We start from the raw sequence: 18,784 nt of genomic DNA, 5'->3' as shown, positions 1-18,784 counted from the left end.
TCCATGCTTTGTTGATACAGCCCGGTCAGCCTGGGGCGGGCTTTTAGTGCACGTTCGTGCATTGTGAGCGTTCTCCACTGGCAAGCTCACTGCTTCCGCTCTGCACTGCTCTCATATTGGCGGTTACAGCTGATAACTCGGTCCAGAGTGATACCGATGTTGCGCAAGCCTACAGCATCCCATCCTCCAGTTCCCCTTCAGGTAAAAACAGTCAGCACCGTTAGCTGCAAGCCACCAGCTCAGCCGTCGCCAGAGAGGCAATAGAAATGGTACCTTTAACAATATTTAATATTATAGAGAAATGTCAAAGCCTTAAGGTAGGAAGATGATTTTCTTTATCACTGAACTGCCAGAACAATATGACTAGAACTGTCATCAGTTTAGACACCCTGCTTTAAATTCCACAGCAGTGACTGCAGCCGTTATTCTTACTCACAGTGTGTTTCGGGCCAGGAGAGTTCACAGCTAATATTCCCACAGTGCTTAGCTCTGCTCCACTGCCCTTCAGGTGCATATTATTAAAAGCCTGTGTTGGTGGAGCGGGCAGGGAAAGGGGCTCGTCGTGGTTCCACGCTGTTGCCTAACCTAACAAGGCAGGGAGAGTCACAGTCTGCGGAGTCTCGGGGGAAACTTGGGAGGATCACAAGTCAGGGACAAACTGAAAAACTGGAGGCAGACAGTTACAGGTGATGCTTCATAGCTAATTGTACACCGAGGACAGCGGAAGGCGATTCAGTCGTGCGCTTGCCGTGTGAGAGACTGAGCTGATCTATAAGCTGCTCTCCCTAGAATCTGCATAAAATGTCATCAGCTAAAGGACAGACAAGTTGTGCAAAGGTATTGTATTCTAAATGAACACTGCATGAAGCAAATGCTATGATTTTAGCTCAGGCTGCTGTGGCTTCCCCTTTACCACTGGAGGACTGAAACAACAGACTGATAGTGGAGAAACCTGCCTCTGCTCGCTCTACATTCATACGAACATGATACGACTGAGAGGGGAAAAGTCTAACACGGTTTCTTCCTCATGAAATATTGTGCTGGTTACATCAGTGAATAGTCAAATAACCTATTTTTATGATAACAACACAGACTTTGGGACATTGGTCTCCTTACTTTAAAAAAAAATGACAGGCCAAGTTAATTATTACATAACCAACCACTTTGTAACTGCATGACTTTGTTTCTGCGAGTCAACACTAAGAGCAAGGACGTGGAAAAAAAGCACTTTGGAATTGCCTTGTTGTTGATGCGAATACATTTATTTGCCTTAACAGAGTTTCTATAGAGCCAAGTGTGAGAACTGCCTCATATTGTGCACAGATTATGGAAATATAGAAGAGATTATAGAAATCTGTGATGCGTTTACAAAACCATAAAAATAACCCAAACATGATGAGAATACACCACCGTCTATTATTTAATGTAATATCATCTTTCATCTCTCCACACCTGTGACCAGAGCAGTATGCATATTGTTATTACCCATACGTTGTAGGTGGCTGTTCTCCATCATAAGCACATCAACTAAAAGAAGTAAATAAACACAAACTGAATATATTTACTCACCCTATGTGCCGGTTATCATTCCGGGCACCGTCACAGTCTTTCGTGCGGTCTAATCATTGGTTGCAGAACATGCCAAACATATTCATACAAAAGGGATGTCAGAGCTGTAATTATAAGAATTTATGACATGTTGTAGCCTCACAAAGGTTTGTCTATTTTTAGGATGATCCCGTCTCATAAAGAGGAACCCACAGAAGGCATTAATCAACCACGAGAGCAGGATGGATTTGATTGTGTAAGTAGTGCAGCAAGACAATCTAAATAGAAGCAGTGAAGGATCTTCTGACATTTGTCTCTATACGTCTTTGTTTCCTCATGCTTTCCACGCTCCCGCCTGCCGTTTAGATATCAACTCCTTTCTCCCCCTGAATTGGCCGCATGCACGCTGATTTACATACTCTTTCATCATTGGTTGCCTGGATGTTACACTGCAACAGGCTGCCCTCTGCTGATTGGTTGCAGCTGCACGAGGGCATGGAAGCTCTCTCACCAAAACAGGCATAAAAGGCAGCTGTGGGGACCAGACGCGCAGGAGCATCCGATGAGCGATTTTAAAAAGGAGCTTTGACAGAGAACCACCACTTTAAAAAAAAAAAAAAGAAGAAGAAACGAGCAAGTGAAACAAAGCAAGAAAGGAAGCTCAAGATGAGGACTCACAAGAAACTGCTGTAAGAGAGATATTCAAGGAAATCTATTTAGAAAGGTCGAAGTCAGTGACAGGTGTTTTCATTTGCAGTGTCAGTTTTACAACAGCTGTTGTAACCGCTGAGTAAGTGAGTCGACTTGAGATCGTTTTTTTGGGACATCCCCTCCACAAAGAAAAAGCAGCATGTCTCTGGAGGTGAAGGAGAAGACGCAGGTGCGACTAGTCTTTCTGGGGGCAGCAGGAGTGGGCAAGACGGCCCTGATCCAGCGCTTCCTCCAAGACACGTTTGAGCCCAAACACCGGCGCACAGTGGAGGAGCTGCACAGCAAGGAGTATGACATCGGCGGGGTCAAGATCACAGTGGAGATCCTGGACACCAGCGGCAGCTACTCCTTCCCGGCCATGCGCAAGCTCTCCATCCAAAACAGCGACGCCTTCGCACTGGTGTACGCCCTGGATGACGCCGAGTCACTGGAGGCCATCAAGAGCCTCCGGGATGAGATCATGGAGATCAAGGAGGACAAGAACACGCCGATCGTGGTGGTGGGGAACAAGTCGGACCGGGAGCAGGAGCGTCAGGTGTCCAATAAGGACGTACTGTCGACCGTGGAGCAGGACTGGAACAACAGTTACCTGGAGACGTCGGCGAAGGACAACACCAACGTGGTGGAGGTGTTCAAGGAGCTCCTGCAGCAGGCAAACCTTCCCAGCCGCCTCAGCCCGGCGCTGCGTAGACGCAGGGAGACCTTTCCAAAAGACACAGACTTCCGTCCGCCCATGAACAAGACCAACAGCTGTATTCTGTCCTAGTGATAGACAGGAGGAGGAGGAGTGTTGGTTTGTCTCACGAAGGGACAAGAGATGAGAGCACTCGGAGAAAGAGATTGAAGAGAAAAGCCTGGACTTAAGTCCGCGGGGGCGTTAAGTGACTGAGATAAAGGATTGTGGACCAGCTAAGGACACTTCAGGGTTCAAAAACTGACAGGAACAGAAAGTGAGGAGGTGAAGGGTATTAAGACTTGACCTGAACAGACTGCCAGTGAAAAAAAAAAAAAAAAAAAAAAAAGGACGCCGCATTAATTACTCAGTTGTTCACTCAATGTAATGTTGTTGCTGCTTATTTGGTGACATGCTGCTGGTGTGTAGATCAATGTATACCTTTTGTATTTTAAATTGAACTGTTCACTTGCATAGAGATTTGGACTGTTGCCAACAGATTGTTTACTGCGGTATGTGTAGAAGTTGTATGTCTCACGTAAATTGTTTTGATTTAATAATTCAGTGTATGTAGCACATCATCATGTTTACATTTTTTTTTGTATTCAATTCCAATTTGCCAGAGCGTGATATTACCTGTTTTAAAAAAAAAAAAAAAAGTGGTGAAATGCAAATATAAACTGTCGATGCACTTGTCATTTTTTAAATGACCGTTCAAAATGTTTTACGGTGTTTTTCTTGTTCATAATTTGGATTTTTTTTTTTTTTTTTTTACAATGGCATATTCTGACAAATGTTATATTGCCGTTTCTTTAACAAATGTAAGTGGAATGTGTATCTAACTGTGTAATAAAAGATATAAGCATAAAAAAAGAGAAATGTGTTGTGTGAAGTTGTTTATAGGTTATGAAATCATTGCAGTAAACAATTATGTAAAGGAGGCAGGTTATGAAACGTAAATCGATCACACGTGAACATTTAGTTTCTTTAAGGAAACCGTGTCAGTGCACCAAGTAATGACAATATACAGAAGAAAATTGTTTTTTAGCTACAGAATATATAGTGTATTGTAGGAGTGCTGTCATTTTGACTGCTATCTGGTCAAATGTACATATATTTGAAGCGGGAGGAGTCCTGACTAATATCCTAAGAACAGAACAAACTGATTTCTGAAGGCCAACGATATTCTGATGTCCGTTCAGGTAGAAAGGGTAAGAATAGGACGATAAAACTGACTGCAATATGCACAGAGAAGTACGTTAGAAGCATCTACGTGTTTATGCACATATTACAGAACCGTGAATACCGACTAATTGTGGGCGGGGTTACAGCTAATTTATTTTGTCTTAAAATGTGTCGAATAAGACAAAAAGGAACCACGGAAATGATTCTGTGCGTTGTTCAGGGTTCTTCAACGTATTCGTTATTGAAATAAGTGACTCAAACTAGACAATGAATGTGTAAAGTGGATGGAAATCAAGAGTCTGAGATTTACATTTCTCAACCGTCAATATACGTTATCAGATCTCTGTCGCCATCTGCTGATGACAAAAGCACATTACGTCCCCTGAAACTAGTAATATAAACTCAAACTGTATTCATAGTTATATATATATATATATATATATATATATATATATATATATATATATATATATATATATATATATATATATATATATATATATATATATGACATTTAACCTCTGCATTTAACCCATCCCTGGGTTGCTGAGAAGCGCCCGGGGAGCGATTAGGGGTTCTGTGTCTTGCTCGGGGACACGTCGGCACAGGACACGTAGCAGCCAAGGATCGAACCGCCAACCTTGCGGTTACCGGGCGACCCTCTCAGTGTCGGTCAGGTTTTTTTTTTTAACTTCAGTATTCAAATATCCAGACAGACTTTCCTGCATATTCTCATTAGTGTTAAAACTAAATAAATGTGAGCGGACGCTGTTGTCCATCACCAGTCTGGAGTGATTGAATTGATGGACAGCATGTACACAAACTGTTGAAGCCTCATCGATCGTCTGTCAGAGATGACTTTTCCGAACCATAAAACAGACTTTATGTAAAGTAAGCAAAAGAAACTGCCGGGACAATAGCACGAGCACTTTTTACGTGTGACACCTCAATTAAGGTGGCAGTGTAACCTCTGCTGGCTGCAGGCCTGAGGAGACAGCAGTCAGGGTTTGGCAAAAGAAAAAAGAAGAAAAAAACCTTTGAGCATCACAGAATTTTTTATTTGAATAGTTCAGCAGCGATTCTGTTTAACAAAACAGGTTATGGTGCAGTTCCTGAAATAGCTGTGCACGGTTCCCCCTCAACGAAACCTGCCGAGCGGAGACGCACACACACTCCACGCCATCAGATTAGACTGAACCAAGTTTCCTGTTTTCTATTTGAGGAAGTGGCCGAGTAAACGTTTGCGGGCAGTTCCTCTTTCAGGACACATTTAAACGGTCTTCCGCACTGCGTTCTTGTTCATTTGCGAAGGGAAGGAGGCCTAGAAGCTTCAGGGACGCAGGTGTGTGGATTTGTCATCTCGTACCACAGAGCTCTTCTTCAGCTCGTGTCTCCGGCGGACGTTTGAGGATTTCTGGACAGTCATTTCACGTACACTATCTTTTACTTTAGTATTACTTTTATTAGCGTTAAGTGGTCAGAGTTGAGCCGCACTGGGGGAAGCCATTCATATGGCCTTGACTCGTTTTCTCAGATGTCTTCGCCCCTGGACTTGGTCAAAGCTCCTCAGCAGATTAAAGCGACTCTGAGGCGTTTAGAACAAGTTCAGGGTCCTGGGCAGAACACGGCAAGAATATTATTGAGTGTGTGTGTGTGTGTGTGTGTGTGTGTGAGATGAAATGTCAGCCAAGTAGTAAGTTTTGTTTTTTTCTGACATGTGTCACATCTATTGTCGATTCTATTTTTACCCTGGGCCTTATGTCATGTGAGAGATAGACTAATGCACACTTTCACATCATCAATAAAAGTAGCAATGAATGTTTCTTTAATTGAATTCCTGTCAGAAGTTAGATTTGGAAATTATCATTACCCAAAATGTAATTTAAAGGTTGATTATATACACGGACACTGTATACCCACAGAGAATCATGGGCATCATTGGTCACCTTTTGTGCATCAAACTTTAAAAACATTTGATCTACTATGAAACTAGTTTAGTTTACTTTTCATGTTGGATCACCTCACACACACACACACGCAGGATTTATCAAAAAAATAAAATAAAAAAAATAAATCAAGGCACATTGCTGCCATTAAATCCAGGAACTCTGCCAACATTACACCAAAACGTCCGACGCCGTGCTGTATTTCCTGTTAAGTGCTGTATAATATACACACGGCAACCGTAAAATGACATAACACGTCATGCAATGCAGAGCTCTTTTGGCTCAAGCGTCAACATTAGCATTCTCATCTAACCGAAGCTGAGCGCGACCGTTTGAAATGTCACGCTTCATGAAGCAAGCAGCCTCAGCTGTGACTGAAACTGCTACTGAGAGTTTAGGTTCAGGTGTGAAGCCACTGACCGTACATGTGTCTGGCAGTTCCAGGAATGTCTTCACACTTCCAATGTAAGCTGTACGTGCACTAATGCCACCTATAGCACTGTGCTACATTCAACCAGTTGCTTATGTACATCCAAGCGTTTGCCACTTTAAATCTGCATGGAGGAAAATAAATAAAAAGATGACAGACATTTACTCACCCAAGATGAATTGTTTTATTTGCCAAATCCTGCAGCGTACCGAGAGGCTGCACACCATACATTGTGTTATTTATGTTGTTAGATTGTAGGAAGCATATACAGTATTAGTGAAGTGAAACAGTTTGTATTGTTTGTACAGTGCCACTATGTAACAACAGTGAAATAAAGCAGAATTTGAGTTGCTTCATATGTCACATGCAGGGAATATAACCAATCTCTTGTCATGTTTATCAGCAAAACAAACAGGACCAACAGGTTCTTGGTCATCGGTGTGTGTGTGTGTGTGTGTGTCTGTGTGTGTGTGTCTGTGTCTGTGTGTGTGTGTGTGTGTGTGTGTGTGTGCATGCGCGCGCGCGCAGGAATGCGAGTGAGAGTGTGTGTTGCCTCAGTCGTCGACAGCGATGTTGCGGAACAGATAGGCCATGGACTCCCCGTTGTGGGTCCGCCGGATGGCCTCAGCCAGGATCATACTGACATCCACCGTTTTGATTTTTGGACACTGAAGCTTCTGCACCTCATGAGGCACAGTGTTGGTCACCACCACCTGGAGGCGCAATAAAACAGCCTTAGTGCATTGGTGTCAGCCTCTTTTGTTTTTCATGGCTAGGGGGACTTTGCTGCCCTGAGTCTAGGTTCTCAGGATGCACTACAACTCTCAAGCTAGAAGAGACCAGACCAACTATGGGGCACTTTCTGAACTTGACTTTCTATAACTTTACAACTCAAACAACTCTAAGCATGAGCATTTGATTAGTTGGGCTGCTTGAGGCGGTACGTACTCTGGGAATAATGGTTGCATTACAAACACATGGAAATGATATTATCACATAACTCCGCATACAAACAAACCCCCAACTATGTTATTTATTTAGTGTTGAAACCTCACTCATGAAAGCAAACCTTGAAGACGCCTACATCTACACTTCCGCACACAGAGGACTGAGGAGAGGAGCCGCCAAGCGCAGACAGAGGCGTGTGTGTGTGTGTGTGTGTGTGCATCGTCCACACGAGGCGTAAAAACAGCACTCGTGGACTCATCATGACACATGTTGTTATAGTTGTCATATTCTTTAAGCCTCCGCAAACCATCATGTTGCAGTTATCATCCATGCCTGTCGAAAATGTCATCACTTCATAATTTTATCCTCTCAGTCATGCGTGTGTGAAATTGTCATAATTAGCATGTGAATTCATACTTGAGTCCAAGTGAATTTGTGCCAAATTTGAAGAAATTCCATCCAGGCGTTCCTGAAAATGGATCGGATGGACGGACAATCCGAAAACATAATGCCTCAGGCCGTGGTTCTAGCCAGCGCGGAGGCTTAAAAAAACATTGTGGGGGGGGGGGGGCCTCTGAGTGCGTGACATAAATCAACATTTCCACCCAAAATTGTAAATGACAGTGTTGTCATCAAAATATCCATCTATGTAGGCGTATTTTACAATCTGAATACGGCGCCTTTTAAAAATAGCAGGAAAATACATCGCCATCAACTTTAGAGCCGTTTTTTGTTTGTCAACGGCGCAAACGCATTGTGCTGCCAATAATGCCACTCCTCATTTTAAGACCAACGCGCCCACAGGCGCAATTACATTTGCTTAGATAGGGCTCTTTAAGTTAAAGTCTGTCTTGTCTGGTTTGTATTATGAGTGATGGTTTCTTTTCTTTAGCTTCAAAACTCACTGAGACATTTATCGAGGCACTAGATAACCATGAAGAGAATATAAAGTCTTATAAATAGAGCCTAAATAAATATGGAGGGATACATCACAAAACCGTGACCATGCTTTGTTTCAGGAAGATCAATCGATATATATACGCAAACTACTGGAAAGTATTTACGGCGTGATTGTTTTTCGTTCTTTGAAGAGGATGGCAAAATGCGGATCCACAGTATGTATTTGTACTAGAGTGCTGGGATAGGATTGGACTACATTGACTATACAAAACTACTTAATTAGATCACTTTACTGAATGTAGATATAAGTCTACCTTTTGACACACATGACATACATTTCCATGATTTTTTAACTCCAGTGACGAGCTCATTACTTTACCTCATCAATGGCGGACTCCTCTATTATTCTTGGTGCATCTGCAGACAGCAGGCCGTGTGTGGCCATGATGTAGATCTTGTAGGCTCCTCTCTCCTTCAGGATCTCGGCTGCTGCAACAAAGTCCTCCACATCATCTATGATGTCATCCTGAGAAAGTGGCCACGGGGTTGGGCATCAAAGAAAAAAGAAAAATACATATATTTGGATTGCTGGAGGATCTGACATTTCTGAGAAGACTCTTTTTTTTGGGGAGGTGGCATGACTAACATGAATCTGATTACAGAAATACTGCATTTATGAGAAACATCAGCAATGAACTCACGGAACTCCACAAGAACTAACAAACGCCACATGGAAAATAATCTTTCACACAAACTTGCACAATAAACAACCCCCCCCCCACTCTTACAGTATGACATTGGATTTCCCCAAAATTAAAGCAATTCCAACTCTTAAATTAAAATGTTCCATTCCTCAAAAAGAGGCATGAATTACTAGTAGCTTCAATAGTTTTAATAAGTCACATTAAAGTTTGCGTTCTTACAACAATGATGGCGATTCTGCCTCCTACGTCTCCAACGACAGTGATTGGCGGCTTCTCCTTTGCCATCATCACTGAAAGACAGATGAGATGAAAGAACGTTTACTTTCCGAAAAAGATGAGGGGAGGGGGGGCGGGGGGGGGTGTCTGTCCACCAACCCAATTCAGGAATGGATTCTTGGTGAGAAGGGATTTGATTCAAAACCTGCAAACGTCATGCGAGACCGCTCTACCCCCGCAAGCTTCCATGTACCACGGCACCGATCCAATAACTGCAGACTACTGCAGACTACTGAGACCTAATCAGACTTGAGACTTGGTTTCTATGGTGCACCTGCATGTGGATGCTTTTGATTTAGCAGGAAATGGGCAAGTGGGTGTAGAGCACAGCCTCTTTTAGAAACCACAGACCAGGATCGATTATTATTTGTAATAATAATCTAATCAAATACCATTTGTTTTTTACAGATTACAATATTGACGTTAAGAGCATCTTGGAGCTTGGAAATTGAATTCTCTCAACCCTGACAGACATATTAAAATATCTTGAGTACTTTCTTAGGATTTCAAGTAATAATCGATCCAGGACTAGAACCCACCACATCTGAATTAAAGGGTCCCAACGTGGCCCTGACCATGCCAGAAACCTTCTTCCAAACAGCAAGGCATGTTCAGGGCTCACTTCCCAAATCCACCACAACACCACCCAGCCAGGCATCTGTGCAAAAACTAAAAATCAAAACTTTCCGAATGGTTACAGGTTTGAAAGGGAAGCCAAGAAACTAGAATCAAGCCGTTTCTGAGCCCTCGACTCAAAACGGATCAAGCAGAAAGATGCCAAAAGCAGAGAAACATCAGGCAGGGGTGTCATCACTTGACATGATTGGGTTCATATCAAGCAATTAATGAACTACAATCTCCAGTTCACAATCATTAGTGCGCTATATTAGGCAGCCTGAGGATTACATTCATCTGTGGCGACTAAGATAACAGAAGTCATATCATCCATGGCACAGTTTCTGACTCTTGTAATAATTCTGAATTTCCCCAGAACTTATTTCATTTCAACTGAAAGGATATGAGACTGAGGGCTTCCAACAAGTATCCTCACCACTAAAAACTATTTCCATCTCATGATCCAAGTATTCACAAAGTCTGCTCGGCCCACATTACTGCATGTAGGCTGGTTTCATTTCCCAATTCATTTGAATATCTTTGTATAAAGTCCCGTTTGACCCAGATGCGAGTTTAATAAAAAAATAAATGTCAACATTCCCCTTGTATTTGTATTGTTGAACAGATCCAAGAAAAAAAAGTTATGTGTGACCTAAATTCCTTTCAAACCTCAGCAGTACGAGGTATGAAATACCTCACATCAGTAAGGATGACACCAGCTTTGGTGCAGGAAGAGGCCAAAAATAAAATGGACTTACACAGTTCTGCTGCACTGGGGAGAGACATCATTTAATCTCAACTTGCAGTGCAGTAAAATGCTGAGCTCCTTGTATACAGTATCTAGAGTCTACGCGGTGGTGGGCGGCAGCTTTACCTTTGCTGCACTAATTGGTTTTATAAAAATATAATGATGAGGCTAGCACCATGTGCTGGAACTTTTTTAAAAATTGCAACAAAGTCAGCAGTGTAATAACTACGACAGCGATAACTAACGGCGTTGGGTGAGAGGACGCTGGACGGGTCGCCAGTCTATGGGTGACTGAAAAATAATGAGTCTTGTTTTCACTGCCCAATCCTTCATCGCTGCCTAATCTTTATCGCACAAGTGTTTGTGATTATGTATTCATTACTGAATGTTCCGATGTGAAATGAAGTGGAAGCCCTCAGTAACTCAGTCATTCCATGCAGGGAGGCATCAAAAGGCAGCGCAAATGGATTCAAGCCGTAGCATCATACTTGGGAGCTCTATCCCAGGAAATAGGGTAGGAGGTCTGCTGCCTGCGTTGTGGAGGAGGGGGGGGGGGGGGGGGGGGGGAAGATAGGATGGTAGAGAAAATGTTATTGCACAGTCAGACATACAATGGACAAACCATTACAGAGCACATAAGTGATATCTAAAACAAACTCTTACAGAGGAGGAGCAGCAGCTGTGTTTAGGGTTAATAAGCCTTGTACCATGGATTGACCTTGCACGTAATCAATGCATGTGTGAGGCAGAGAGAGAGAGCGAGAGAGAACTGTACGAGTGTGACTCAGCTCAGCTCCTGCTGGGGAAGAGGAAGAGACGGTTGACATAAAGCACATTTCCAAGTCGAGGGGGGAGAAAGAGGAGGAGGATGGTGAATTCAGCTGAAAAGAGGAAAGGAAATAAATTCGGAAAAGGAAGAAAGAAACGGGGCAATGTCAGCCACCGTCTGCAGCATTTCACAGCTGGCTCCGACGACGCCGCCTGTGGCAGGGCTGACCTGAAACGTGCCGAGAAACACTGTGTGCTCGTGTTACTGCAAGGTCAGCAGGGGCATTAACCCGGCCGTAAACTGCCGATTTCAGGCAGCCCTGCAACTGGTCCTCACTAAGAGGTATTTGGATCACATAAAAAAAAAATACATATAAAAAAGAAAAACATCCCAAGGCATATGTGATGTTTAACGAATCCAGGAACTCAACTCTGACTAATGATTTCTGTGGCTACAGACACACGAGCAGCAGATGTCAAGTTGCCTTGGCACCAAACGCTTCTCACAGTCGGATAAACACACGAGCCTGAAACTCGAGCACTCTAATCTCCCCGTTGGAAATGTAGCTCTCCACGTCACCCAACAAAAGAGCAGAACTGGTCAGGAGTTACAGTTTCTCTTTATTTGGCCAAGACGACGGAGGAAGGAAAGGTTCCTGTCTGCAGTGGAAACACTCCATTAACAATTAATAAGATCCCGGCTGACAATGCAGTTCATAGCTGCATGCATGACCCCTGCTATGAATGAAGAAAAAACTGTTTGTGACTGACCAGAAAACATCTCACACCTTGCACTCATCAGTGAACTGTTGGTGAAAGTAAATGATGAGCGATTGGCGGTTCTCCCCGTCACAAAGATGAGAGGAAACAAACACCCACGGCACAGTCTTGGTGTTTTCACGAGGCACCGGGCCAAGAAGAGCAGGTTCGGAGGAATGTGTACCAAAAAAAAAAGCAACTTTGTTTCCATACAGCCAGCAATACAGAATCAGTCATGAAGCCGTGCTGGGTGTCTTACATGGTATCTCCAGGCCGGTATGTCCTTGGGTGGTGCGGGACGGGGGGGGAGAGAAGGGGGGCGAGTTTCGGCCGTCGACCATGTCCAGCTCTGAATGATGGGCCTCCCCGTGCATCACTGCCAGCCCGAGTCGCAGCCTCTCAGCGTAGGACTGGGCTCTGAGACGGACGGAGACACGCAAGAGTCAAAGAAAATGACAAACAAACCAACGAATACGCGGGCAAAAAAAAGAAAAAAAGAACAGCGGGAAGTTTGCACGGAAGCTTTAACACACCTACAAAAGACGAAGTGGTGATATGTAAAGACAAAAGCACGATCCTAATGTGACGCTAAAGAAAGGAACTCTACGCTGTGACAGCAGGAGGAGAGATGCCCTGAGAATGGAACTTGAGGCTTTCTTGTTACCTCTTGGCAGCTGAAGGAGACTTTGCAACAATTATTGCATTCCTGTAGTCTGGGATCTGAGGAAAAAAGAAAAACAGAATAAAATATTACAATACATTGGTTCCAAAACCCATTCTTTGATGTCCAGCTGGACACTATCACTGTTGTGACTCTGTGCTTGTGTCCAGGGTCACTCAACCTCACCTCCTCCTGGATGTACTGGATGAGGAAGGGGGAAGCCCTCAGGTTGTCAACCGGGAAGCTGAAGAAGCCCTGGATTTCTTTCTGGTGCAGGTCCATGGTGATGATGTGAGTTAGCCCTGAAACACCAAAGACATACGTGCATCGTCAGTAGGGGAATTGCAATATGGCCCAACCCCACCTTGCACACTGTCTGATAAGTGCACGGCTCTAAGTGGCTCTGTTATGTGCAGCTAAAGCTTGGGACAGACCTGAAGACTAGCTGAAAACCTACAGAGACTGGAAAAAAAAACACGCAGAGAGATTGTTCCCACCGCCACACGCACATATTATCTCGTCTTTGACTGTCGGGAAGGAGCATACAACTTACGTCTCTGTAAATAGCTACATAACGACAAAAGGAAATAACAAAACACAGCCCATACCGGCTTTAGCTAACATGGATGCTAGCAGCTTGCAAACAATGGATCCTCTCTTCCTCATCTTGCACTGCTTGCTGTAAGGAAAGTAGGGAATGACCCCGATGATGTTCTTGGCACAGGACGTCTTCAGGGCGTAGGCCATAACCAGCAGCTCCATGATGGCCGTGTTGACATCTCTGAGAAAACGCATTGAATTCAAAAGATTAGATTCGATTTAACAACTCGCAAAATCATCATGCCGGTGCGCGATTAGTCCGAGGTGCCGGTCGACAACAAAGACGATCCAAAAACGGGTATAGATGGAGATGTTGATGAGCTGGTGGGGGATTGAAGAGTCAGCGGCTTAACGTTTGTAACATGACCGCCATCCAATAAACCGCTGTCAATAAAGTCAACGCTGAATGGCGTTATGTAACCTGTTTTTATTCCCATCGTTATCACACGGCCTGTTATTAGACTCCACCTTAAGCGGCCTTTCTTCTGAGCCCTAAGCCAAAAATAACCTTGAACGTTACTGGCTGCTGTTATATGATTTAGGTTGGGACAAAATAAAACACAGCCTGAACTGCATAGCCAAACATGGCCGAATTATAAAGTTCTTTTCAGGAAAAAAAGCCCTCGCTAACGGGACACTTTTGAAATCTATCCTTGTTGAGATTGTGACAGAGTACCCTGATGTCTGTTCTGTTGATAACGAGGACAGTTTCACTTCTTCAGAGAGGTGAAGAGCTGCTGGTGTAACAGGAGGCCGTGTGTAGCCGCGTTGGCCTCGGCAGCTTTGTTGAAACCAGAGATCTCACAATGCGACGTCCCCTCATGTGGCCTCTGGTTATCTTTCAGATAACTGATTAACAAGAACACACAGAGGGCTCAACTGGCAGGAGCGAAAGGGTCAAGGCAAGTGTGGCTTTTACCGTTTCCCGTGCTGCAAAGGTAATCTTCATTTGGACTTGAACCTACAAACGGATGCTGTAAGATTCTTGAATGTAAAACAATAAAAAGATACATTTACCAGAGTCGCGCGAGTACATGAAGTAGAAATGTTTTGCACGGTAATGACAAGTATACTGGCATAGCTACCGAGCGTGTAATGGCAGAGATATATTTTTCAAACACTATTTTGCCGCAGCCGCTTAGTCATGTGAATACAATCATCAAGTTAATACTTAAACCCTTATCAAAAACGTAAAGTTATTTGTCATCCATTTACGCTTTAACCATGTAAAACAGATTTAGGTAATCCACATGTGACTGCCATTAGGGAATGGTGTTTTCATATGTAAATAAAGTGTGGTAATTAGGAAAATAAAGACATTAAAAGCTGCTTTTGTCGGCTACTTGGTGACATGCAGATGTCGTCCTAGTTAACAAATATCTGGGTCTGTAGCTTGCTAGATGTTCAGTTTTCCTCGCCGTTAAGTTGATAACTTTGTCAGTCTGTTATTTCATGCCAGGCCAATCTTTGTGCTGAACAGCTGCTGGAACCGAGGCTGATGAGAGCTTATCTGAGGGTTCATTACATGAACACATAGTGATAGTGATTGTTTGTTGATATAGACCATTAAGGCATCAAGAGCGTCCTTCTGTCTCACCTGGGAATGGTCTGAATGATGAAGATGTCTTGTCCACGGACGGACTCTTTCACGTCCACTCGAGTCTCTGAAACCAAAAATAAAAAACGTCTTAGAAGGTATATTGCCAGGTATATTGAGCTGAAATGTCATTTTATTTACATGTATGACCAGTCTGCAGCACGCTGTCTCCGTGTTCCCGGAGTTTGAGGTGGGCTGTGAGAAACCCTGAAATCATTCTGTTTGTTACCAGATGTGCTACGTATATGCTGTCCTGTGAATAAACGGCTGGTTGGAGCCAAAAAAGACATAAAGTGTACCTGAATCAAAACACAACGCAAAGAGAGAGTACACAACTGCTACAGTATACGTCGTGTGGAAACGAGGGGTATGAGGGTATTTTTCGACCTTACCTCTATTTGGCTCTTGATAAACCAACGACTTGCCCAACTCCACACCCAAGCGTCTGCAAAACAACAAACAGGCCACAGAGTGTTAGACACGAACCTCAACATGTCCCATTCATTGAAGTGTGTAAATGTTCTAAACTAGTACTAACCTACTTGTTCTTATTATCGTGACCAGCAGCTTATTGGACCAACCAAACCACAAAAAGACAGAATATTGGCAAACTTATGAATAATTAAAATAATTGTTGGATCACTTTTCAAACTGTGCTAGTTATGACATGCAAACTTCACATGCCACAACTTCTCAAACGCATCCCCCTGTTGCCGTGCGGGTAATTTATTCGTAGGAGTGATTTGGGGGAGATGTGGCAGCCATAAAGGACTCTTATAGATTTAAGTCGTGTCAATGTAATACGACTATAAATCTCTTACCGGCTTCAAAGATGAGAAAACATCCACATAAAGCACTTGGCACCGACAAAGACTGAGTTGATATTGACTTTCAGTGCTGAACAAGTCAAACTCTGAACAAGCCCAGACACCATGAACACAGCTGAGCCTCAGGCGTGTTTCATCTCAAAACCAAACCGTGCCAAGTCACTATAATGAATGAACTCGATGGAACTCTAAAAGCACGCCGCAGATAGGAGTGCGGCTTGGCTTGGTGACAGCCGGGATCCTGCTAGGTGAGAGGGGCTTCTCCGCCTCGCCCAGTTTGCACCCCTCAACCTGATTCCAATTTTTCATATAACACCTTTCATTTAGGATGACTACGGGGCAATTCAGCAGACACATAAAAACAACAGTCAAAGAATATTTCCTTGAAGTGTTTTTTTAGAGTTCTATTCTGCAAGGACTTTACATGGTCTTGAAAATAAGGACGACTTAAGTTCGGGGGGGGGGGGGGGGTATTTACACACAGCAGTGTCCCCACATGCACCTCAGAGTGACTATTCAGTGTAATGTTCAATAACATTTTCTGTGTGCACACATTGTTATGCAACCTTTTGCTCCGCAAGAAAAACTCCACTCGTCTCTCCCGGATGGCAACATGATCTCCCGAATAATGTTCCGCATTGTTGTCAAACGGTGAAAAGTGAGAAAGAGCTGTGAGCTATTTTTCTCTGTGCGAGCAATGCAACCTCTGCTTGGCTGTCAGACAAGAGTCTGCGAGGGGGGGGGGGGGGGGGGACATGGCTGCTCCCCGATTTCAGTAGGCCAACAAGAGAACAAGGACAAGAGAAGATATTGGCGTTTCCAAAGACCCGGGTCGGTGTTCTTCTTTAGGAATACAAACAGATACGCCCTTTTCAAAGCAGCCATTTCGGCATGTCATAGCAGGGTAAACACAGGTGTAATTGATCAAATTAATTATGGTTCCGATCTCTTCGGTGTGTCAACAGCCATTGCACAATAGCAGGGCCCTGGCCCACATATATGAAACGGGGCCATAATTAATGGCATGATTAAAAACAGTGTTTGCCCTGCAGTGACATGTTGTTTTTACTTTCATATCATTCAGATGGATCTTCCCTGGTTTCACTGGTTTAAAAAGGCCACACGAGTAATTGCCTCTTAAAAAGATGCCTGGCTGCCACAGCAAACAGCCTGCGTACATTATCCATGACCTGCTTCCTCCCTTGACAGCGCAGTATCTGCACAGTGTGTTCCTTTCATCATAATGATTCTCATTGACAGGTCTTTCCAATTTCCCACACCAACACCCAGAAGAAGAAAAAAAAACACCACATTGGACACAATCTGAGAGGAGAAATCTTTCATCTTCACTATATAGCGCATTCATGGAAGGAAATGTGTAAATTCAGATTATTGTCACGCTGGGAAATGCCACTGAAACAGCAATTAGGCCATCAAAGCACACTGAGGTTTCACAGCAAGTTTTTACACCATGTGAAAATTATGGAAAAACTGATCACAAATGAAGTATTGATGCTGAAAGGTGTTTTTAAGGGTTGCACAGTTGTTGTTGCAAGTGACAAGACTAAAGTGTGATGCATGTGAGGGATTGGACAAAGACATGGAGATAAGCCAACACGATTTTGCGATATGACAACACAAGCACCCATGTAGGAATGAGTTGTCTTGCAATGCAAAAGTGTTCTTCCCTTAGTACAGACTAATTATTTTACTGCTGCTATTACTGCTAATTCAGACTTCAGACCTACCCTTCGATTTCCACACGATGTACTGTGTGTGTGTGTGTGTGTGTGTGTGTGTGTGTGTGTGTGTGTAGCCCACTTAAACAGCATTCAATTCAAAACAATACACACCCACTGGCCTCAGGTCACCAGCAGCCATGACCCCCAGGTGTACCGTCAGGGACATGGCAGGTAACACATAGACAGGCCATTCCTCAACATTAGCAGAGACATGAAGTGGCATCAATCGTGATGGTATCGCTAAGTCTAAACTCACTTACTCTGTGATCTTCTTGGCCAGCTCGGTGCAGGCGGTGGTGGAGTTGGCGGAAAAAACACGGTAGCCACTTTTTGAGACGTTCATTTTCGCGAAACCGTACGACAGCTTTGGGGAGTGAGAGACCAGAGACCTGTAACCCCCAAAACGCCTAATAGGCATGTCGTTTCAAGAAACCAATGTGGTGTTTGGTTACGTTCCCCCCCCAAAAAAAGAAACCCGTCCGTTAGAGCTGTTTCCACGCTGAAATATAAACTATGGGTGGTTTAGGCGCATGTTTCTGTAAGAAAATAGAAACAAGCGGTGTAACGCCACACTGTATATAAACTAAAGCAAGAGAGCGCACATGCTCCACATGCAACGCTGGTCACATCTACCAGCACCGCAAAACCCCCGTTCTACCAGTAAATCGACAGCAGATGGAAAGCTGGGCGCTGTTTCCTTGCGGGTCTCTGACTCTTTCCCGTCTCCAGAACACAAACACCGGTTCGTGTTAGCATGAAGACGGGCTGAAATGGACCAAAAACAAAACGGTCTCGGGCGCTGCTACAGTGTAATAACTTCAAAACTCCGCTGCTAGCATTCAAATGTGGCGACTGTAAACTTTGTAGCAATGCGGTCGCAGCAAGGGCGAAAACGCCACGAGCACACGTTCATTGGGTGGATAAACCGAGGGCGGGACTTAAAACTGAACCAATCAGATATCAGATCGAAACAATAGTGGGCGTGTGAGATATATATTTGACCAATCAGTACGAGCGATTTGTTATGACCTCGAATTAATGCGCAGTGACCGAAAAAAAAGTGGTGGGTGGTTTTGGAAATGTTGTGTAGTCCTAAATATACCAACTGTCAGCTGTAGTTAGTTAAAGCAGACAATCCCTGGGTTT

The 18,784-nt window shown here is 43.8% G+C and overlaps 2 protein-coding genes across 2 annotated transcripts; one reads left to right on the top strand and one right to left on the bottom strand.

The window, feature by feature from the left end:
* The first annotated feature begins 2,119 nt into the window (after nt 1–2,119).
* rasd4 (rasd family member 4) lies at nt 2,120–3,882 on the top strand. Its single transcript, XM_076090741.1, has one exon. The coding sequence runs from the start codon at nt 2,399–2,401 to the stop codon at nt 3,023–3,025; it is 627 nt and encodes a 208-aa protein (XP_075946856.1). The 5' UTR covers nt 2,120–2,398; the 3' UTR covers nt 3,026–3,882.
* A 2,771-nt stretch (nt 3,883–6,653) lies between these two features.
* Nucleotides 6,654–18,515, bottom strand: LOC142948314 (phosphoribosyl pyrophosphate synthase-associated protein 1-like). Its single transcript, XM_076090273.1, has 10 exons — nt 17,899–18,515; nt 15,462–15,514; nt 15,070–15,136; nt 13,481–13,653; nt 13,059–13,174; nt 12,876–12,931; nt 12,471–12,628; nt 9,265–9,335; nt 8,721–8,867; nt 6,654–7,206 (listed from the first exon to the last, which is right to left on the bottom strand). The coding sequence occupies exons 1-10, from the start codon at nt 18,054–18,056 to the stop codon at nt 7,048–7,050; spliced, it is 1,158 nt and encodes a 385-aa protein (XP_075946388.1). The 5' UTR covers nt 18,057–18,515; the 3' UTR covers nt 6,654–7,047.
* Between the last annotated feature and the right edge of the window lie 269 nt (nt 18,516–18,784).

This window comes from Anarhichas minor, unplaced genomic scaffold (genome assembly GCF_050575085.1).
Source record: "Anarhichas minor isolate MPS153535 unplaced genomic scaffold, ASM5057508v1 ptg000012l, whole genome shotgun sequence".
NCBI lineage: Eukaryota > Metazoa > Chordata > Actinopteri > Perciformes > Anarhichadidae > Anarhichas > Anarhichas minor.
The sequence above is the reverse complement of the archived record's forward strand: the minus strand, read 5'-3'. Positions and strand labels throughout refer to the sequence as shown.